The sequence below is a fragment of the Triturus cristatus genome, chromosome 12 (assembly GCF_964204655.1).
Source record: "Triturus cristatus chromosome 12, aTriCri1.1, whole genome shotgun sequence".
In the NCBI taxonomy this organism is placed as follows: domain Eukaryota; kingdom Metazoa; phylum Chordata; class Amphibia; order Caudata; family Salamandridae; genus Triturus; species Triturus cristatus.
In genome coordinates this window covers 120,387,184-120,410,422 of record NC_140595.1, presented here as the reverse complement: position 1 = coordinate 120,410,422, position 23,239 = coordinate 120,387,184, and the positions used below count along the sequence as shown (strand labels likewise).

At 45.2% G+C, this 23,239-nt stretch overlaps 1 protein-coding gene across 1 annotated transcript in view; it reads right to left on the bottom strand.

Annotated features, from left to right (window-relative positions):
- Positions 1 to 7,320: 7,320 nt before the first annotated feature.
- Positions 7,321 to 23,239, bottom strand: part of LOC146772832 (rho guanine nucleotide exchange factor 11-like) — a 322,904-nt gene continuing 306,985 nt past the window's right edge. The window contains exon 21 of the mRNA XM_085637035.1: positions 7,321 to 8,060. Within this exon, the coding sequence (XP_085493161.1) occupies positions 7,849 to 8,060 (212 nt within the window). The 3' untranslated portion in view covers positions 7,321 to 7,848. The remainder of the gene's footprint in view (positions 8,061 to 23,239) is intronic.

Sequence of the window (23,239 nt, the reverse complement as noted above, 5' to 3'; positions counted from 1 at the left end):
GTTTACCCCCAGTGTCCACTTTTAAAATAAGGCCTCTGCAAGGGCAAAGGGGCACATATCTGGTTACACATGTGCACATATGTGAGGGCTGCGGGTTGGAGACTCCTCTCATGGTCAACTGCGCACAGGTAGCCTGGTGCAGAGGGGACTTTGCAGGACTGGATATTGACCATGGAAAGTCTGTGTGGTTTACTGTCTTGTCTGCAATGACACTTTATTATTCACCCATGGGGAAGGCTTAGAGTGCAGCTTTGCTTACCATTGACCTACAGTGACACCTCGAATTGGGGTTTAACCGATACAGGGCAATCAATTCTGCAATTTCCCAATAGATATCCGTGCAGCTTAAGGGTCATCCAGGATTGTCATATTTCTCTAGCTCAGTTCAGGATCAGTGCCCAGGCCATTTGTCACTCTGCTGTGCCAAGTTAATTACATTTCTCACCAGCAGCAGGAATAGAGGCCTTCCCACACAGAGGTAGTAATTAACAGTGCTTCACTCAGCTCCTGATGAGGAAAAGAGTGAGACGGAATGATCTGCGTTAATCAGTCAACTGTCACACTGTACTGTACTAGGGATGGGCCTGCCAAAGCCCAGTACACAAAAGGGGGAACCCAGACCTCTGGAGCCAACACAAGAGGGGGTTTCCTTTGAAGATTTGGTGGGAGATACCATGTGCAATAAAAGAGGCGCTCTTGTGATTTGGCACCCTTTGATGGCCCTCAACTACCACCATTTTAACTGACTTTAGTGTGTCATTTTGCCCTAGCCTTAATGTAGGACGGTCCTGCATATGCCTGCTTCTCTTCTTTCCCGTAATCTTCCTGTCTTTCAGTGGGAGCTGTCACGGAGTAGAACAGTCTTGCCAATATCAGAAGGTGTGAGAGGGAGAGAGAGGTGTGGAATGTACTCTTTGGTCTTGAAGTGCAGTGTTGTGAGCGGTGGTGCACACATGTGCTTGGTGTTGTACATTGAGAGATAAAGTATGTGATGCTATAGGACAATGAGAGATAAAGTAAGTGATGCTATAAGCAGTTGTGCAGAAATGTGTATGGTGTTTGGGTTATGTGAATTATGAGTTCCGACTATTGGCTTTGGAGTGGCTTAATGTCATCTTGTTCTTTGACTTTGACTATTGGCTTTGACAGGGCCTCATGTCTGACTTTGCCTTGTTTCTCTGCATGCACCGCAGTGCTTGCAAGTTGTTTGGGTTATTCACATTCAAGGTCTTGCTGTTTTCCTGAGCGATTGTTTTTGTTTATTATACTCTGGAAGGCCTTGTGAGAGCTTCGTCAAGATAGAGGCTGGAAGATGTGAGAATGGAGGAAGGGACTTGAGAGCTCCTTACTGCCATGGGGATGCTTGCTTGGAACTTGGCCAGTTCTGGTAAAATTACTCTGTCGCTGGGAGGAGGTCTTTCACAAATCTTCTAGTGTGTTTAAAGCTGAGGGTTGTAGACTGAGAAACTGGGAGTTTGGAATCGGAGCGAGGGCAGACGTGTCTATGTCGAAGTGACCCCCCCCGGCTGTGAACTCCCCCGGTCAGAGGTAGGCTAAGATGCAGAAGCAGTGTTTGCACCAGGAGATGTGTATTGAGTTTTGTGGTTATTGCCATTGTGATGTTTAGCCAGTGGCTTTGATCATTTGAGGTGTTTTCTTTGTGGTGTGGGAGGTGGACATCCAGAGTAATCCTCTGCTGTGTATACATATGTATAATCTTGTGCATTTGGCATCTGAGACCGCCTTTGTTTAGAGAGCATTGTGTAATAAACCCAAGATTTTACTTGTTCATTTAAAAGTGTTTGATACTAATGAATCTACATTTACTGATATATTTGGCCTACTGTTCATTAATAAACTTGTGTGTTGTTGCACAGCACCTGAATTTGTTTTTCTTGCCTTGCCTAAAGGGAGTGCTGTGTCCTTTCCTCGTCTTTAGGAAGTGCTGTTCAAAATGTATTTTTAAATGTGCAGTGGTATAATTGCCTCCCAGAAAGGGAGTGCAGGGGTTGGGTGTGTTCTTTTAGTGAAAAGCAGATTCATTGCACCATGTCAGCAGGGTGCAGAGCTTAGGCCCCCAGAGCAGATGTGACTTGGGATTCCAGGGTGACGCCAGTTTGAAATGCCCCAGCAGGCTGTGCAGGAAGATTGGGACAGGGGCGGAGAGGTGATGTGGCACCACAGGCTAGGCCTGAGGTGCCTCACTTCTGGAACCTTCATCACCCCCTTAACAGGCCCTGCACAAGTGGAAGAGCTCTCACTTTGTTGTAATTTTCTGCTGGACACTGGCACTGGAGGCGGCAGTCATGGACAGCTGTAAGGAGGACCCCCCTGATATCCGTCTGGATTAAGGACTCTATCTACAGTTGCCCTCAGGATCAGTGGAGTCTCCCCAGGATCAGGGAAGTTGGTCCCCTTACCTCCCCAAAGGACTAGTTGGGGTAGAGAACTGAACTTCTACACCAAGCAGGAGAGTAGCCCAAAGAAAACAAAGGGTGGCGCAGGAAGCCAATAGAATCAGCCCCTTGCAAAGTTCCCTTTAGAGGCAAGAAGGCCTAAGCAAAGTGCCCCAGGTGGCTAGGCCACCTGGAGGAAAATGAGGCCAAATGGAGCAAATTTGCCCAAAGGGACCCGAGATATGAATTGAAGAAGAATGTGACCATTGACCCCTGGCGCGACCTCTGAGCAAGAGGAACTTCGCTTCCGGGTGATTCTCTACCCCTACAGTGGGCCCTGCTCCCGTGCCCTTGTCTTTGGTGAGCGGCAGGCCACCACAGCAGCAAACACCCTGCCCTCAGGAGCAGGCAGGAGAGAAGAATACTCCTGGCTCTGCAGGCAGCAAAGGAGAGGCTGCCTGCCCGGGAGCCTACTGGGGCATCCAGGGGTGGGCACCCCAAATAAAAAAGAAAAGGCAATGCGGCGAGGAAAAAGAAACAGACAGGCAGCAGCTGTCCCCGGCTCATTAAATATTCACTACTCTGGAGCTGCGTCCCATAGTGCCCTGTGTGATCTCTTTGATTTTGCACATTTGTTTCTCTGTGGTGGACACAGGACGGCGGAGCCACCACCAACCATGTCAAAAAATACAGGGAGGCTGCAGAAGCAAAGCAGCTTCCCCCAAACTAGCCCAATGCCAAAGTATTGGCCCTAAGTGTGCCAGGTTCAAAAAGGAAGGACCACCCAGGGATTCTCTTCAGTTTTCAAGCACTCCCCAGGCTGGAGCTTCAGTTATACAGCTGAGAGTATTCAAGGGTAATTAATTCCCCAACTTACAACGCGCCAGGGGGTGCGTTTGCACAGTGCTGCAGGGAAGGGGCAGGGCCTCCGGCGACTTGCCGGTTCCCTTTTTTAATTAAATGACTGTTATTGGAGAGGGGCTGTGTTTCCCCCCTTTCCTGGGCCACTTTTGGCCCCGGGGACCCCATCCCCCGGGACCTGGCCAGCCTTATTATTTTTTTAAATACCCCCTCCTCAGGCCATTTATGGCCCCGGGGACCCCATCCCCTGGGGCCGGCCTTTTCCCGTTTAAAAAAAACTATTTACATTCTTGCGGAGGGGGGCCGCATGGCCCCCCTCCCGGGCCACTTCTGGCCCTGGTGACCCTATCCCCCGGGGCCTGGCTGCTCCATTTGGGACTCCCTGCCGGCTTCCCGCCTCCTGTGGGAGCCGGCATTGCTTTTCCACAAGGGGAGCTGCTGACATGCAGCTCCCCTTGTGGAAAAGCAATCCTGCTTTGCTTCATTGAAGTGATAGCAGGTTTCCCTGCTCTCACTTCAATGAAGCAAAGCAGAGTTTGCTATGACAGGGCGGGAGCCGCTTGGCTCCCGCATTGCCATAGCCAACAGGAGTGTCCTGGGGATGGGCACCCCAGGACACTGCAGGAGCCGGCCCTGGGGTGTGGCGGTCCCCAGGGCCATCGAGGGCTCATGGAGGGGGGCTGTTCGGCACACCTCCCTTCATTTAGAAAGCCCCGGGGAGGTGGTGGTTCCTGGGGCATGTGGGGGGGGGGCTCTTGTGAGTATATATAGATATATTATCTACTAGTAGATAGTTATAGTTAGGATCGTGTTTCCATAGGAAATCTGCAACATTCTATTTGGAATAACTTTGGCGCCGATTGCCGAATCCTCGCGAAATTTTCAAAATAGGTGGGGCTCTCCGCTCCGCTCCTTCCCTGAAAGTCTCGGGGGGATTCGTCAAGCGGGAGCTGAGAAAAAGGGGGGGTCCCAAAATGCGTTTTCCCCATGCATTTTTCCATAGGACCTTTAGTCCAAGCTACAGCCCGAACGGCTGAACAGAATTACTTGAAATTTGGCAGAGAGGTAGTCCTCAGGTCAGGGATGTGCCTTTTGCAGGTCTGGTGTAAATCTGTTCAGTATTTCCTAAGTAAATAGCATTTAAAAGCATATATATATCTATAAGCGCGCTCCGTGCGCGTACGGTAAAACTTACCGTACGCGCACGCTGCCGTGCGCGAGCCCGATTCTGATTGGTTGTTAGATCTTAGTAAACATTCGAATCGGTCGAAACCAGGAAGTGTCGGCCGCCATTTTGTCTCTCGCAGTCTGAGGGGGTGAAAAACAAAGGTGGAGAACGTGTAAAGGGGGCAGGGTGGACAGTTCCTGACCCCCTAGCCTTAGTCAGGGGGACCCAGAAGGACCCCCAAGGGCCAAAATTTCCTTTAATTTTTTTGCGAAAAATCGCGGAGTACGCGTAGCGTGCGCGTACGGTAGAAACGGAAAAATTCCGCGAACTGCGTAACGTGGGCGCGCGGTGCGCTAAGTGCACCGCGCGCCCACAGCGCGTGCATGGTGCGCGAAGCACACCGTGCACGTACGGTACGCGCACGGTGAGAAACCTTAAATTAAATAAATACATAACTTAGCATGTAAAAACCCGTACAAATTCACTGAAAAAACCATAGGTTTCACACACGTTATAGCTAGGAATTAGCATTTAAAAAACCTTGCAAATTCACTTAAAAAACCATAGGTTTCACACATGTTATAGTTAGCTGGACATTTCACTCATAAAAAACCATTGAAATTCCCCCGTTATAGTTAGTGCAGGCAACTATAACTCACGCGACCGCAATCCTCTGCTGATGACGTCAGATATTACATCACTGATGACATATGTGTCTTTCTGAAAAAAAAATATTTGTAATATATGTATAGCTAAAAATAATGGAAGAAGACATGGGTATATAAGTGTCTAAATACAGTGATGTAATATCTGACGTCATCAGCAGAGGATTGCGGTCGCGTGAGTTATAGTTGCCTGCACTAACTATAACGGGGGAATTTCAATGGTGTTTTACGAGTGAAATGACCAGCTAACTATAACATGTGTGAAACCTATGGTTTTTTAAGTGAATATATATATATGTGTGATAAAGCCCACTGGATGGGTGAAACGCATCATCTGCCATGCTGAGCACTAGCAAAATAAAGAAATAATGAATAATGAATGCACATAACTGGTGTCCGTGTCCTGTTTGTTGATCAGCAGTTCAGCAGTTGTGGGGACCTGCTAAAAACGTGTGTGTGTGTGTGTGTATATATATATATCTGCAGATAGATACTATATCCACCATAAAAGGCATTACCAAAGGTAAGTCACTTGTTTTTCTGATAAATACACCTACTTGTAGATTCCTCACCTTTTGGATAGATTCCCGAAGCCATCCTCCTGGTTGCATGTCTGTTCATACAAAAAACAAATCCTGCAGACATGTGAAGTGTCCATCCCTTCTCACTTCAGAATCTAAGCAATAACGTTTAGCAAAAGTGTGAAGGAAAGACCAGGTCACTCTTTACATGTGACCTGCCTAACAAAAATAAATGTGTCCTCATGAAATGCAACTGGTGCTATGTAAAGTGCTCCAATACCTGATTCTGGTCAAGTTCGCGCTATATAAAACTCTGGAAAGAAAAAAAATTACTGGTACGCTTCTAGAAAGAGCGGAAATAGATGACTTCGCTCTAGTAGAACAAGCATGAATACCTTCTGGAGGTTTCTTGTGCACCATGGCATAGCAGATCTTGATGTAAAGAATAGTTCATCTGGAGATAGTTGGTTTGTGGATTGCTTGCCTTTTATGTTTACAATGTAATCTATGAAGAGTTGATGGTCCAGTCCGAACTCTCGAGCTCTGTCTATGTAGAAGCTTACAGCTCTCTTGGGGTTGAGGCGATTAAGTCTTTCCCCCTATTTAGTAGAGTGGGAAGGAGGATAAAACATGGAGAGAGTGATAGACTGACCTATGTGGAATGGAGTAACCATATTTTGTAGGAAAGCAGCTGTGATTCTCATCACCAACGTGTCAGGGAAATAGGAGGTGAATGGAGGTTTCACACTTGAGGTTTGGAGTTCACCAACTCTTCTGGCTGAATTGACTGGCACTAAGAAAATCCTCCTGAAAGTGAGCAACCATAAGGGGCAGCTGTGAAGAGGCTCAAATGATGAACACATAAGAAATGTGAGGAGTAAGTTCAGGTCCCACTGGTCCTGATGCAAGGGATGAAGGATGCTGAAGATGCTTTAAGGATGCTGTGAATGTGACAGGGGTCTTGCTGCAAAGATTTCTCGGTCCACAAATGTAATGAGAGGATCTTGGTTGCAGGGTCGACATCCCAATGTTTAATTCAGTTTTTCCACTTTTATCATGGCTCTATTTTTGTTTTGTTATGTTTTTCCATTACATGTAAAACAAAAATAACTAAACAAGTATGTACACAAAGAACGATTCTTTTCAGAACCACTTTAAATGGTTTATAAAAAGGAAAAAAATATATCTTGCTTGTTTTGTATGTGAGTGAGAGCGGGTGAATGTGTGAAAGTGAGCCCGCTGGAGTGTGAAAGAGTGTGAGTGTGAATGTGAGTGAGTGAAAGTGAAGACAGGGGAGTGTGAAAGTGTGATTATGCGCAGGGAGCATTGGCCATCTGTGCTTGTTCAGATGGGAGAATGTAGACTGTTACATATCTAAGTATTGTAGATTACAGCACTTGTCATTTGTTGAACTACGTTCTATTAGTACTCTTTAGCTATGTTTAAACAATAAATTGCTATTTTACACAAAGCTTATTGACTATTCAATGAAAATGAAGTATCACTCATCTCGATTGTGAATTGAGAGTTGAATCAAACTGGTGTGGATATAAAAAGTGTTTTTTTTCTTGTGGTATGTTTAATGCCAGTTGCCACATTCTTTGTAAAGCTCCCACTTTGGTTTCCAGCCACTTCTGCAGACTTACACTGTGCACACCTCCAGCTCACATAAAGGACTTTGAGTGCTATTGTGGGCGCTAGTGGTTATGACCTTTTTTATTGTTATTTTTACAAGCTGGGGAAACAAATTCATAAAAAAATGCACACAAGTACATATTTATCCTTGCCTGGAAAATAAAATAGTGCATTTTGTACAGGTTATACTGCAATCTCTCTGATGAGGGTGAATGGGAGGAGAAGCAGGTCTTCCAGAAGCATCTGCCTCTTTTCTCCAGCCCCCTTGGTTGGCATGCGGAGTGGAAGTGGGAACATGTCCTTAGGAAATGCATTCCATGTCAATTTTGTTCACCTGAAGAGAAGAAGTGGAGAAGTGATCTCTTATCTCCAACAGCAAACAGCATGCTTGGGCAGGCAGGAAACACTTTTCATGAAGCAAATAGAATTGCTGTAGTGTGCCATGTTCTTTTCTTTTTTTTAAAATAGGTATATTAATATATATGTATATATTTAGATTTATTAAGCTAACATGCGTTTTTCAGAAAACAAAAATTCCAGTTTTTGAGACTCTCCTCTCCTTTCTCCAAAGAAATGTTCCAGTTTCAGTCTCATTTTGGGCCCTAAACTTCGGTTTCTTTAATAGAGACGCCTCCCCTCAGCTGCTGGTCCTGATCCACATTATATTTGGTGGAGCTGAAGGTGGTTGAGGGCACGAAAGGAGTATGATGTGGTGGGGAAAGACTATGGCCAAGCCTCCCTCTGTATGCTCTTCTTTCAAATCCCACTGTGGAATTCAACAATGCAGAAGAATCTTCTACAACCTCGGTAAGACCTGGAGGAGAAAAAATAAACATTGTTAAATACTTGGTCTTGGATGCAGTAACTCACATTTTGCTTTACCCAACACCATCTTTAGGCAGAATCTGAAAGGTTAGCCACAAGCTCTCCATCTTTATGGTGAGCCAGCCCAAGTGAGTCCTTTGTAGGTAGGTTTTAATCTACAGTATCTACAGTATCAAAACAAATCCACAGGAAGGATAGCATCAGAAGCAAATTGTCCATATTACACTTGGTGTCAGGTCATGTTCTTACAATGACTGCCATTGATTATGAGATGGTCCAGCCTTAAAACTGGTATATTCCACATTTACACCAAACAATCCAGTGTAAACTGTTTCACCAATGCAGGGAAGAGTAGCCCGAATGTCAAAATACACATCTTATAACAACAAGGGGTTAAACTGGGGTCCAGATGGAAAACAAGAGCCTATCATACTCTTTTGCCTCATCAGCTGCCAAATACCCAGGGGACTCTACCACAGCCAAATGCCATTGATGCCTCTTGCAGTGTTGGTGCAGTTCTTCCCAATCTGGCTTCAGAAAACTTGGTTGGAAGTCCTAAACCTTGTATATCTTAGGAGAAGGGGTATCGGGATACTGGCAACCCCTTGCAAAAATAGTCCTTCTCTGCCATGTCATTTTTGCTGATTCAAATGTAAGAAGTGGGCCTACTGATGTTAATTGTATCACTGTGACTTACAGAACTAAATGTAGTCTTGTAAATGCTTGGTCAACTGCAAATGTTTATAGATATTATTTCCTGGATCACTCCACACTGCAAATGTTACTAAGCTATCACTAAACATATTTTTAAAGGGAATATAACATTTGGAAGAAGTCCAATACAATATTATAACTAGGTTTCAACCACCACTTAGTCAAGGAGTCCAGTTCACAGGACCAGAAGGATGGAAGGGCTGGCGAGGAACCTGCGGTTAGATAGATAATCTACCATAAAGAGCATTTCAGAAGGTCATTAACTTTTTCTTCTGCTAGATACTTCTAACTGCAGCTTTCTCATCTTATGAATAGATACCACAGTAATACTTCCAAGACATGGATTAGTAAATTGTCTCAAACCAAAAAATCATGCTAGGCAGAGCAGGTAAAGTGCCCATCTTGATGGACTTGGGTGTTCAGACAATAGTGCTTTGTGAATGTATAGAGTGATGTGTATGTTGTAGGTTGGCAAATGTCCAGAACAGACACTCCACAAGTCAACGCAGTTGTAGCAGCCTTGGCTCTGGTGATGCGAGCCTGCCAGCCTTGTGAAGGTCCCTTCTTGGCCAGTGCATGGCAGATTTTGATAGAGAGAACAATCCAGCATGAAATGGTTACCTTCTCCACTGCCTTGCCCTTCTTTGCTTCAGCAAATCCAACAAGACCTGACCATCTACACAATGTTCTCTGGTATGATTGTTGTAAAAACATTTAGATTCTAGCCATGGAGATTTTCCTCCTTCTTAGAAGGGTGAAGTGGAATGAAAAAATCCAAGAGGGTGAACTTTGGCTTGACTGGAAAAGGAGTTACTGCTTTCAGAAGAAAGGAGGCCCAGGTTCTCAGAACCAGTTTGCCTTGGAAAAACTTAGTATACAGCAGGTTGATGGAGAGGGCCTGTATCTCTCTCTCCGGCTGCACCCATGTAATGGTGAAGAGAAAAACTGTATTTAGGATGATAAAGCGTAGAGGAAAACTGTGCTGTTACTCCCGTTCTTTTAAAATCTATAAACATAAATATATTTAAAATACAACATTGTTTCAATTGCAGCAATCTTTATAATTAAATCAGTTATCTTAAAACTACCTGTACTTTTATATGAATGAAAGAAGAAAAGGATTTTTTATGCCAATACCGCAAACCCACACATGCCCACTATTTGTCTTAACCATCGTGAACAATCAATCACACTTTTTCTGCCATACTCTACTCGAAGAGTCATGGGGTAGCATATACCTCTTTTCTCACATGTATTCTATAGTACATAAATATCTACACCACTCCATTCAAGAGATATATAGAATGATATATTGTAACTTACTTGAGGCGATGGTAAATAAATCTGCCCCAGAAACATCCAAAGCACTTCATGTAAAGAGGTCCCGATTTATCCATGAAGTGCTTTTGATTGATTGTTGTATTTTAAATATATTTAGAGATTTTAAAAGAACGGGAGTAACAATACCACTGTCTTGAGAAAGAAGGTGCTACATGAATATTCCTTCTAAACACGTCAACTCTTTTACTGTAGCCACAAATTTGTCTGTATGAACATTGCCTTAGATGTATATGAATTGCAAGGCACTAGGGTTTATGTTGTTACATTCGATTTTCGATTGTGGCAATTGATGACAAAGGTTACTGTCTGTTTTTAAACTCTCGTGCAATATTCTTGGATCGTACTATGATGAATTAGTTTTAATATTGAATGTATTGTAATTGCTCCATTGTGATTTTTTTGATAGTTTTTTTATTGTGTAATGTTTTGAGAAGCTAATTGTTTTAATAAATTTCAACCTTCATTCCACTAACTATAGGTTTTTGTGCCAATACGTAACAGATGCAAGGTTGGAGGTGGTCGGTAATATTGGACCTGAATAAATGTGACTTTGACTACGAGTGAGAGCTAAGGTGTGGATAGTAAATATTCCCAGAGGACGTCTTTGTACAAAAATTTCTTGTTTGAACCCCAGTCTTTTGGGTTACCAAGGGTTCCTCTTTCCTTTTATATATTTTGTTGTGGCAGCCTGTGCAGGGCCAGCTCAGCTCATTGCCTTAAACCTTTTAGAGGAGTTGGTAACTGAGATATTCAGACAACACCCAAGCACAGATAAGCCAGTTTCTTTTTGGACAACGTCTGAACCCTTGGATGTGGAGCTAAAAAAAACAACAGTTTGAGAAAGTGAGAACATCTGTAATTTTGGACATGTTTTGATTATAAAGTGCCCAGTTCACATAAAGTGTTTGCGGGAGGGCGGTAAGGAATCTGCAGTTAGATACACCATACAACAGAAAGAGCGTTACCAAAGGAAATAACTTTTTCTTCTTTATACTTATAACCGCAGATTCCGCACCTATAGAATAGATACCAAAGTAATACCTTCAACGTGGTGGGACTGTGAAATGACTCAGATCACAAAGACCTGCAGGACCAAACAGCCAAAATGCCCTTCCCGGTTGACGTGGCTGGCAAGGCAGTAGTGTATCATTAACATTTGCACGGATGCCCACGTTGCAGCAAGACAGTTATCCAGGATAGGCACCCCATGTGCCAATGCAGTAGTAGCACCCTTAGCTCTGATTGAAGGGGCCCTCAACCCTTCTGGAGGCTGCTTCTTGGCCACCATGTAGCAGACCTTAATACAGAGGCCTATCCACTGGAACAAAGTACTTTTCTGGACTACTTTGCCCCCGATAACCCCAGAAGTAGCTGATCATCCACCAATGGTCTTTGGTACGATCGATGTAAAAGCAGGGTACTCTGTTGGAGTCCAGACAATGGAGTCTCTCTTCTTGTGTGGATTGAGGTGGGGCAAAGAATGTCAGAAGAATGATGAACTCTCCAACATGAAAGGAAGTCACAAGTTTTAGTAGAAAGTTCTAGACGCCAGTTTGTCCAGACAGGAAGGTGGTGTAAGGCTGCTTGACTGATCAAGCTTAAAGCTCACTCATGGTGCAAGCTGGGACTATCATGGTAAGAAAGACCGTCTTCAGGGTCAGGAGACATAGAGGACAGCTGTGCAAAAAAAAGGAAGACAATTAAGAAAGTAAGGATCAAATTAAGGTCCAATGTGCCAACACAGAGGAATTAGGGGGAACACAGGTGGACCCAATCTTTGAGAAATCGCATCACAACAGATGATCAGAACAATGATGGTAGATCCAGTAAATACAAAAAGGCTGAAAGGAAAGACAGATAGCCTTCAACTGGGCCCATCCTTGCTGGGCCAAAGATAAAATAAAGAGCAATACATCTGACAGTTTGGCCAGCAATTGGTCACACTACAGGCACCACACCAGGCAACAAATGTGTTGCAGCGTCCAGCATACTAAGACTTTGTAGGACAAAATGGCTGCAGGGTTCACTCCCACTACATCTTGAGGGAGACAGAATCTTGTCAACTGGTGGAGTTCAATCTCCACGCATGGAGGTATACATTGCCTGGGTGCAAAACGCTGCCCTGTGCTGCGACATAAGATTCTCCCAAGCAGCTGACTGATTGGAGGATGGATGTTCGTGCCCAAAGATTCTAGGGACCACACTCTCCTGGTCCAATCCAGAGTCACTAGAATGACTTGGGCTAGTTTTCCTGATCTTGTTCAGGACTCAGGGTATAAGAGGTAGCAGCGGGAAGGCAAACAGGAGTCCTGTGCTCCACTCTAGGCAGACTGTTTCATACAGAGTCTTTTTGGGAACTCCAGTATGCAAAAATGCTGACATTGGACATTCTCTGCAAAGGCAAATTGATCAATCTAAGGTTCTCCCCATTGCTGGACGATGCCCTGAGCCACATGTGGGTGTAACTGCCCTTTAGTGTTCCACTAGGCGTTGCTGACTGACTGCATCTGCCCTGGCGTTTATAGATCCCATCAAGTGGTGCACAGTCGGGAAAATGTCCTTATAATTTAACCAGTTCCAGAGGTAAAGGGCCTTCTGTCACAGAGCCCAGTACCCCACCCGCCCTGCTTCTTGCAATACCGCGAGGACCTGAACCAGCCTACCTTGATGGACGTCAGGCAGGCATTCAACGCCAGGCGAATGGCCAGCAACTCCAGCACGTTGATGTGGAGATAGGGCTCTGCCGGAGACCAGAGTCATCTAATCTCCACCTCTCCCAGATGAGCTACCCAGCCCAGCAGTGGCTCGTTTGTCACCAACAACACCGCTAGGTGGGGTAGGGACAGGGTTAGCTGCTGGTTCAAATGTGGCAAAGCAGCCACTACTGATCCTCTGCAGTCTCCCCTGAAACTGAGATGGAAACTGACAAGGCACCCTTGGTGCTGGGCCCATTCAGATATCAGATCCAACTGCAGAGCACACATGTGCCATCTTGCATGGCCGGTTAACAGGATGCAGGACCACGCCATCACCTTCATGAATACCAAAGGGGCAATGTAGAAGCCGAATAGGATCATGGCAAACTGAAAATGTTTGTGGCCCACCCTGAACTGCTGATAGCGCCTGTGGGCCTGCAGGGCCAAGACATGGAAATAGGCACCCTGCAGGTCTAACACTACCATTCAGTCTCCTGCATCCAGGGTGCATAGAACCTGGGCCAGCGAAAGCATCTTGGATTTGTCTTTCCGCAGGAATAAATTGAGAGTTTGAGATCAAACATATGACAAAAACATGCAGCATTTTTGGCATTAGGAAATAATGGTAGTAACACCCAGTTCTGATCTCTAAGCAGGGGCACTCTTTATGGCTCCTTTTTCCAAAAAGACTGAACTTGCTGTAGCAAAATTAACAAATGGCCTTTCGAGAGCTGCTCTGATGTTTACTTAAATTTGACAGCCACCATCCACAAGTACTAAAGAAGAACTTATTTTCGGACAATTCTTAAGAATCAGATGAATCTGTTCTACCATCTCTAGATAAGATAAACAAGCATCAGAGTTGTCTAAAAAGCTGACTACATGTAAATAACCATGAAATATTGTAAAGAAACGCAAAAACGAGAACATTATAGCAATCGCCAGGATCTCTAAAATTTATCCTACTCCACAAAATCAGAAAATAACATGTCATGACTTTCTCTGCTACCTCCAATCAGGTGACAATAAACAAAAACATTGGAAGATTCTCAATACAGTGGCAAGAATTGGCAGTTTCTCCTGTTTTCATTCAAATGAGTGAAAAGCTTCAGGAATTTACCAGTGCCCACCGGAGCCAGCACAGAACCAGACTAAAGCTACAACAACATTATGGGGAGTTCCAAATGTAATCAGATGCTATCCCTGTGGCAGATGTAGCATCTCCCCTTTCATTACTGTTACCAAAACTATTGATCTAGGATTAGACAAGACATTTCAAATCAGATCACATACCAATTGTAACACGGACAATATGATCTATGTAATCATATGCCCCTGCAGTCTTTGCTACATAGGTATGATATCTAGAGAGATCTGCATTCACATTGGAGAGCATAGAAGTAGTTTCAGACACCAACATAATACCAGGATGAGAGCACATTTCCTCGAACGTCAACATAGTGACAATGATCTTAGGTGGGTCACTCCAGCGATGATGATCTCCAACAATAACTATACCCCTACCCAAAGGTTATAACTTATTAAGGAGCAAAGGTGTATGTACTACATTTAAACAAACATTTAGGGTCTCAATGATGAAATGCCATGGATACAAGTGGGTGCCTCATAAGCAAGACCGATTGCAATATCAGGACAGGATAGTAATATGTGATCTGGAGCTCTTGACGCTAGCAATGATTCCCATACGTTAGCTGACTTTAACAACACGCAGACCCGCCACACAAACATGACTATATCCACGACGGGGAGCCAGTGTTGGGTGATGCGTCATGTCATTGGACGCCAAGAACAAGTCTGGCTGCTGTGTTCTGGATGGTCTGGACTTTGCCTAGCAGGGATTTGTTGATTCCAGCTTATAGGGCATTTCCTTAGTCCAGTCTGCTTGTAATGAGTGCATGGGTGACGGTCTTTCTGGATTCGGGGTCGTTCCACTTGAAGGTCTTGCGGAGGGTGTTGAAGCAGGAGGAGGTGGCGGCGTTGGTCTGGTGGGTCATAGTGAGGGAGGAGTCGAGTATGATGCTGAGTTTCTGGGTGTGATCCATGGGGGTGGGGGGGTTGCCGAATGCGGTGGGCCACCAGATGTTGTCCCAGGCTGAGGGGGTGGGGACGAGGACTTCTGTCTTCTCCGAGTTGAGCTTCAGACAGCTGCTGCTCATCCAGGCTGCGACGTCATTCATTCCTTCCTTGAAGCGGAGCCTGGTGTATTTGTGAGGGAGCAGATGAGCTGGGTGTCGTTGGCATAGGATACTATGCTAAGTTCATGCTGTCTGACGGCGGCGGGCGGGGCCATGTAGATGTTAAAAAGCGTAGGACTGAACGATGATTTTTGGTGTACTCCGCAGTTGATCTCTGTGGGTTCAGAGAGAAAAGGCATGAGTCTGATCCTTCGGGTTCTGCTGGCGAGAAATAAGCGGAGCCAGTGGAAGGTAGTTCCCTGTATGCTGGCGTCGTGGAGTCTGGCTGCGAGAGAGCGGTGAGAGGCGGTGTCGAAGGCTGCGGAGAGGTCTAGTAGGATGAGAGCCACAGTGTGGCCTTGGTCAAGGAGTGTGCAGAGGTCGTCTGTGGCAGAGAGGAGGGCAGTTTCAGTGCTGTGGTTACTGCAGAATCCAGATTGGGAAGACTTGAGGATGGTGTTCTTTTCGATTAAGTTTGTCATCTGGGCGTTGACGATCTTCTCGGTGACTTTTGCTGCAAAGGGAAGGAGAGAGATGGGGCAGACGTTTTACAGGTCCGTTTGGTCCGCAGAGGGTTTTTTGGGGTGGGGCTTGACTTCTGCATGCTTCCAGTCTTCGGGGAAAGTGCCAGTTTGGAAGGTGGCATTGATGGTGCGTTGTAACTCAGGTGCCATGGCGGCAGTGGCTATGTGGAAGATGTGCGGCGGGCATGGGTCCGTGGGGGCTCCTGAGTGAGTGCTCTTCATGGTTGTGGCGGTGTCTTCGTTGGTGACCGGGGTCCAGGCAGTGATGGTGGGTTAGCTGACATTGCTAGATGGAAAGGTAGTTTCTGGAATTTGTTCGCTTAAGTTGTCGTAAAGGGTCTTGATTTTCAGTTGGAAGCATGTTTCAGAGGTCCTAGCAGGGTGCGACATCCATGGCCTCGCTGGGGGTTTGGTGAGTTGCTGTATGATGCTGAAGAGTTCCTTCGAGTTGCTGGAGTTAGTTAGGGTTTTGTTCCGGATCAAGGTCAATTTGGTGGATCTTATGAGTTGGTGGTATTCGGTCATGGCGTTCTTGTAGGTGGTCTGGTCTTCAGTGGTTTTGCTGTTCCTCCATCGTTTTTTGAGGCGTCTGCAGGTGCGTCTCAATTCTGAAGGTTGGTGGTGAACCAGGTGGCCTTCAGCGGGCGTTGTCTGTCGGGTTTGCGGAGGGGTGCGAGTTTGTCTGCGCAGTTGGTGATCCACCGGTGTAGTTCAGTGGCTGCAAAGTTTGTGTTGGTCGAGGTGGAAGACGGTCATGGATGAGTGTGGAATTGAGGTGCTCCTCTGTGACCTTGCTCCTGTTCCTTCGCAGAGGGTGAGGAGTGGGTTTGTGAGCGGTGGAAGTGTTGAACAAGAAATGTAAGCAGTGGTGGTCTTTCCAGAGGGGCTGCATGGAGTGGCTGAAGTGGACGTTGTCCCCTCTTGCGAAGATGATGTTAAGGGTGTGTCCTGTCTTGAGGGTAGGGGTGCTGACAAGCTTCTTCAGTCCGATGTTGGTGAGGTTGTCTAGTAGGGCGGTGGAGTCGGGGTTGCTGAGGTTATTGAGGTGGAAGTTCAGGTCTCCGATTAGTATGTAGTCCAAGAAGGTGATGGGCTGAGGTACGATGAGGTCGGTGATGGCAGTGTTGAATGAGGCACGGGGACCGGGGGGTCTGTAGGTGAGGGTGCCACAAAACGTTGTTCTGGGGCTGGTCAGGATCTTGAAGTGAAGGTGTTCGGTGATGGAGGGGGAGTTACTTGTGCTGGGGGTGGAGAGTTGGAGGGAGCTCTTCTGTGCGATGGCGAGTCTTCCTCCTGGGCAGTTGGGGCTGTCCTTCCGCTAGATCTTGTATCCATCAGGGAGGGTGGTGGGGATGGCGGGGCGGAGGAGCCGTTGGTCAAGGTTTCCGTGAAGAAGGCAACGTCTGGCGGAAGGGTGTCAAGGAGGTCCCAGATTTCTACAGCATGTCTGTGCAGCGAGCGCATGTTGAGGGGGATGCACTTCAGGGCTTCAGTGGGGCTGATGTCTGGTGTGGGTTTGGCGGTCGTAGGGGTGGGGAAGGCGGTGAAAGATTGTCAGCAGTGTCGGCAGGAGAACTGGCTGTGGGTGGTACTCGGCATAGACAGCTGGTAGTTGTTGTTCCTTCTGGGGTGGAGTGCGAGGATGGCAGCTGAGTCGTAGCTGTGGGAGGTCGGAGAACCAGGGTTTCTGGTGCTGGTCACCGTCAGCCGCAGAAGGGCACAGACGGGCTTGCCACTATTAAATAGGGGAGGGGAAAGGGAAGCAGAGCTATGAGGTGGGAGCAGGAACGGCAGGGAGGGAGGGGCCACGAGGCAGCAGCGGCAGAAAAAGGGCAGTGAAAACAGGCACGGAGGAAAAGAAACAAAGGGCACAGGCACAACGACGAGAAAAAGGGGCAAAAACAAAACGAACAAAACAGAGTCACAGAAAATAGACAGAATCACAGAAAATAGACGAACACCAGGCACAACAAATGAGAGACAGACAGAAGGAGGTCAATGGGCACAAAACGCGACAGCCAACAGCGTGCCTCGAACACCTACCGGCGAGGAGTAGGCGGCAGTGGCACAACAGCGTAACTGCAGGGGCAGAGAGCAGGGACTCTGGCCAGGAGTGTTCACTACTTCAACCACTTGAGCCTATGTCGGTATACAAAGGTATTACATTCATTCAACTTTAGGAGCTTACAAAAGTGTCCTACTGCTTAGGTTACCATCATGTTATGAGTTGGTTACATCATAATGCTGTATGTCTGACACCATGCACTGGAGACGTGTGGGATCCGGGCAGGGCACGTCATGCACACAGGATTCGCACTAATAGAAAAGATCTGCATATCAGTCAGATATCATCCAGAAGCACAACACAAGTAGGAACATGGATGGCATGCCTTCTTGGGGACTCAAGTTTATTTTTACCTGTTGGTTCTCTAAAACTTCATTACTTTAAACAACTCATTCTACTTTAGTGAGACTACTACAACAAACCTCATATTTCTTAACATTACAATGTGTGATTACAGGGCTCCTTTTGTACTTCCTTCCATGGGGCCCATTACAGTACCTATTAGGGGTAAGATGAATTAATGCGCATGATATATAAACAAGCCACACTCGAGCAGCACTGTGCACAGTGAGGTCTATGCATTTATTCATGTAACACATGTTTGCAATGATGGGTGTGTCTATGCAGCACATATATTTGCACAAAAACATGTGCACAAAGTATTTATGACCAACCAATCGCAATAATCAGTTATACAGGTGTGTGTTTCATTTCTTATGACTTGTATTTCCACAGGTTCCCAAACAGAGAGGACTGGATTCCGAATGTTCAGTATAAAGATCTTGTGTATAAATGTGTGTGCATGTGAATGAATGTGAAAGGATCCCTCACAACACCATAGGTTCCATATATAGGGCCAAATTGGGCTAAACTATGGGCAGCAGGAATCCAAGTCCTGAAGAAAGCACTGTACCTCGCATGAGGCTGGAGAAATACCGCTGAAACATGAAGCTAGAGTTGAAGCTGAAGCAGGTTCAGGAGGCACAGACAGCACCAAGGATGGACTCTAAGGCAGAGCAATTTGTCTTTTTTATCACTTTTTTCTATTTTTTTGTTGATTCTTATTAGAGCTTTGCTCACAGTGTGCTAGGTACAAGTCTCCCAACAAACCCACAGAGCCCACAACTAGGTCCACGTCACGGTTCCCAGAGTTTCCCAGGGCTGGAGTGACTCCTGCCCAACTCAATGAATTCTAAGATGCCATGCCCTCCATCTTTGTTCCGATGGCTCTCTCTCTGGCCCAACTGAGCCGAGAGGTGCTCCTGCTGGATTACCATGGGTGGGTCTGCCCTCAACACCAGCCGAGCCCTCTGGATCCATCTCCAGATGCAGACTGACCCCCTTCACCAGTGCCTTCACCATTCCTGGTCCCAGTACAATCTACGTTGTCTTTGGCGCCACTTCCAGAGGAACCTCTTCTCCTCTCTGACTCCGAGACGATGATGCTCGACATTAACACTGGTGATTTTCCAGGTCCAGTATGATTCCTGGTGAGTATTATAAGGTGGGGAATTTGTGGTTGGAAGCCTATATTAGAAACTGGAGGCTAAACATTAGGCGTGTATCCTCAATTTGATTCGTTAGAGCAGCCTAAGCACAGCAAACAGTAATGTGGACAACTGTTGGCTTCACTGAAGCACTAGTATGCTCAGACAAAAGCAAAACTCCATCAGTGAGCACAGAAGGTAAAGCAATATAAGAGAGCCTAGCATACCAATTTGTATTTGAAAAATAAAATCACATTCTGAAAATCTCCAACCTCCCCATTAAATTCTCGGTTTTTGTTTGTGCATTAACGAAACTTTCATAATTTTTGTAGTTTTTTTGCTTTATACTTATTTTTGTATCTTTCGGCATTCTTTTGAGTTTCAGGTGTTTAGGTGGGGGTCCTTCAGATTCCAATTGTGGTTCATTAAGAACCCACGGAAGTCAAGAGTCAAGAACTGCTGAGCTAGTGTGAGGAGTGCTCCTCTTGCGTGCGTCTTTTGTTGCTGAAACAGCTTGGGTAGAAAAATAAATTGAATTACATAAAAAAGAGTAAACAATCTTAGGGTGAAGTTTGGCTTGTTTGCTTTACCACCTTGATCTTGTGAACTTGAAGGTATAGTTTTTGAATGGTTAGTATCCGTAGTTCACTTACTAACTATGCATATGACGCGATTGCTGTGAGATGCTTTGAGCACAACTTATCTCAATAAAGAGACTGTGAACCACAGTAGAGGTGAATCTGTTCCTGTAATGCCCAAAATTTCTTCTGAATGGGAAAAGCTGTTGCTCTGGGTATATCTACCTCCGGCCAAGAAATATCTTGTTCTGCAAAGGATTGGGGTTCTAGGATTTTTTCATATGAACAGCGAAATCAAGTGAAAATCAGATGCAGATAGCCTGGTTTGTGGCATTCTAGCTTTGTTGGAATGAGTTTCCTTTTATCAGCCAGACGTCCAAGTAAAGGTACACATATATCATGCTGACTATCCCAAAAAAGTAGTCTGAACAATAATGGATGTTCCCATCACAAACCAGAGATAATTGCTATTGTCCTTTTTAGTAGGCTGTTGAAGTCAGCATAATTGAGGTCTACTGTTGCCATTGAGTCTTCTTTGAACATCGGCATTGCCTCTCTTAAGTTGCCAATTTGATCATTCTATTTCTGACAATCTGTTTAAGATTCTTTGATCCAATATTGGTTTTAAGGTGAGATCTTGTTTGGTTATGAGGAAATAATCCTAATAAATTCCCTTTCTTTTTCCTTTTTGGTACCTTTTCTAAAGCTCATTTAATCAACATTTCATCCACTTCTTCTTGAAGAACCTTGGTGTTCTTTTGTATAATTTTATTTTGGTTGTATACTACCCTACTAGCTTTGGCTTTCTCTTCCTGTACCAAAATGGTGGTATATTTTTAATTTCTCTGACAGGTGTTGAATCAACTGTTCCTCCACTGAGCTGTTGCTCTTTCCATCTTCCACCCGCGGCATCCAGATGCTTGCTGTCCTTGATGAGGTTGGAAGGGTCAAGGGGGGGCTATGGATGCTGTAGTGTTCTCCCTTTTAAAGTAGTGGTGAGAAGAATAGCTTGGTAGTAAATTATGCTTGATGTATGCTGGGTCTCAATGCAGATGGTTTATATTTTTGTCAACCCTCATCGTTGCCCCGTCAATATCTCCCTACCCTGCTAAATCACTCGATATCAGAGTGACAAGTACTGGTTTTTCCTCTGTAGAAGTAATATTACCAGAAGAAAACAGGATTATTCATGTTTTAGCCACACCTTGCAAGGTGTGAGATAATCTCCTGATAGGGCATGGGACAATCCTAAGTCATCATGTGGGGATGCTTTAGAGGGTAAGTCTGCTTCAATTTCCTGCTAAAGGTCCTTTTGAAAGAGCAGTTGTGTGTCTTCGTAATAATGATTATGTGCTTGCTCCTATTGTTCTTCCTGTGGCGCAGGAGATGCTCGCAGGATACAGCTTCCACTTACTCATCAAACTGCTCTCTTAAGTTTTTATGTCCTGTCTTGGAAGTTTATTTTTGTTTGAGGTTTTTAGCCCTATAATCTTTGAAAGATTTTCCTTTTAAGGAATCGCAAGTCTGTCCAAAAAAAGCTCTTGCAGTGGCAGGAATGTGTTTTAACTTAATAAAATCATTGAAAACAATTATTTGACTACGTTCCCCCATGCAGCAAGAAAGACAGTGGGCCAGATGTACGACTACATCATTTAGCGACTCACAAATTGCGCTCAATTGCGTGTCACAATTTGCGAGTCGCTAAATGTCATGTACAACAGTGTCTGAGACACTGTTAGCGATTCCTAATGGGGTCGCAAATTGCATGCCTCATGCATATTAATGAGGCACTCGCAATTTGCGACCCCATTAGCAATGGCTTGCCCTCCCAGGTATGGTGGCCTGCTGGGCTCAGCAGACCTCCATGTCCGGGACCGCTTATAAATAAAAGTGTTTTTTTTTATGCAGACCGTTTTCTTTAAAGTAAAACGGGATGCATTTAAAAAAAGCAAAAATGAAACGTTTTTGTTTAATTTTTTAAGGGCAGGTAGAGGTCCCTGGGACCACTGCCTGCCCCTAAAGAATATTTTCCCGTGCATTCGCAAAGGGGAAGGGGTCCCCTGGGGACCCCTTCCCACTTATGATTGCTTAAACACCCTCTTGAAGAAGGGTTGTACATCTGACCCAGTGGCCTTTGCATTAATCTCATCCAGACTGGACTATTGCAATAGTCTATATGCAGGTGCCACAAAACAGATTTTTCAGAAGCTGCTCTTAAAGCCCTTCACTGGATGCCAGTACATAGGAGGATTTTGTTGAACATTATCTTGTTCACTTTTAGAGCTTATAGAGTGTTTGGGCCAAAATATCTAGTTTCCAGATTCATCCATTACACTACCTCTCGGACCTTGAGATCCTCATCTCCCAATTTTCTCACCCATCCTACCTTTAGGTGTAAGACCATGGGTAGCAAATCTATTGCTGTCCTGGGGACCAAGGCCTGGAATCAACTCCATAGACATCTGAGATTTATTGACTCTGAACCTCTTTTTAAGAAACTTCTGTGAACCTGGATCTTCACGGCCTCTGATCAATTGTGTCACGCACTAATTTGATGATATTTATGTTCTTCTCTTATTCCTGTTGTTGTGGACTCTGCCTTTGCCTGATCAGTGCCAGGATGCTTTTCTGGGAGCGACAGATGCGCTTTACAAATGCAATAGTCATTCATTCCTCTTTATTGGTGCCCAGAGGATTTTTGTCGGGGCCAACTTGTTAAATTCTTTGTTTGTCGACATCGATTCTTCAACATCATAACAGTACTTTTCTCCCTGAACCTCTTCTGTCTCCGATTACGTCAGAACCCTTGTCCTGTGGCAACCATAAATACCCTTATTTATTTAACAACTTGTAAAACGCACAAATACCCGTAGGTATCTCGGCGCTATATGCTGGAACGGTAAGCAGTGCCTGGTGAGAAAAAGCCTATTGCTTGAAAAGCCAAGATTTTATTTGTTTTCTAAATTATAGCAGAGTAGGACTAGCCTTAATCTGCAAGGGAAGAGAATTCCATCATTTGGATGTGGTGACTATGAAGTTTCTGTCGCCGCAATTGGATTTTTTGGTTTTAGGGACGACCAGAAGTTTAGCAGCTGCTAAGCGAAGAGATCTGATGGGCGTGTAAGCCAGAAAGGCTTTCTTTAAGTATTCCGGACCTGTATTGAGAATTACCTTGAAGGTAATACAAAGAGCTTTAAATTCCGTTCTACTTCTTATGGGCAGCCAATGGAGCGGTCGCACCACATTAGAGATGGTCTTGAACTTGGGAGTACCAGACAGCATCCTGGCTGCTGCGTTCTGTACCAACTACAGCCTGCATTAATTAACAGGCTGTTGCAGTAGTCAACATTAGACATGACCAGAGCACCGCTTAACTTTCTTCTGGTATTGGCCGGCACAAAAGGTAACAATTTTTTTATCATTATTAACAGATAAAAGGATGAGGAGAGCACAGCGTTCGCGTGATGTATAAAAGATAATCTGTCATCAAAAATGACACCCAAGTTCCTGGACCTTTTGACAGGGATTGGGGGTAATCCCAAATTATCTGGCCACCAGGATGGAGACC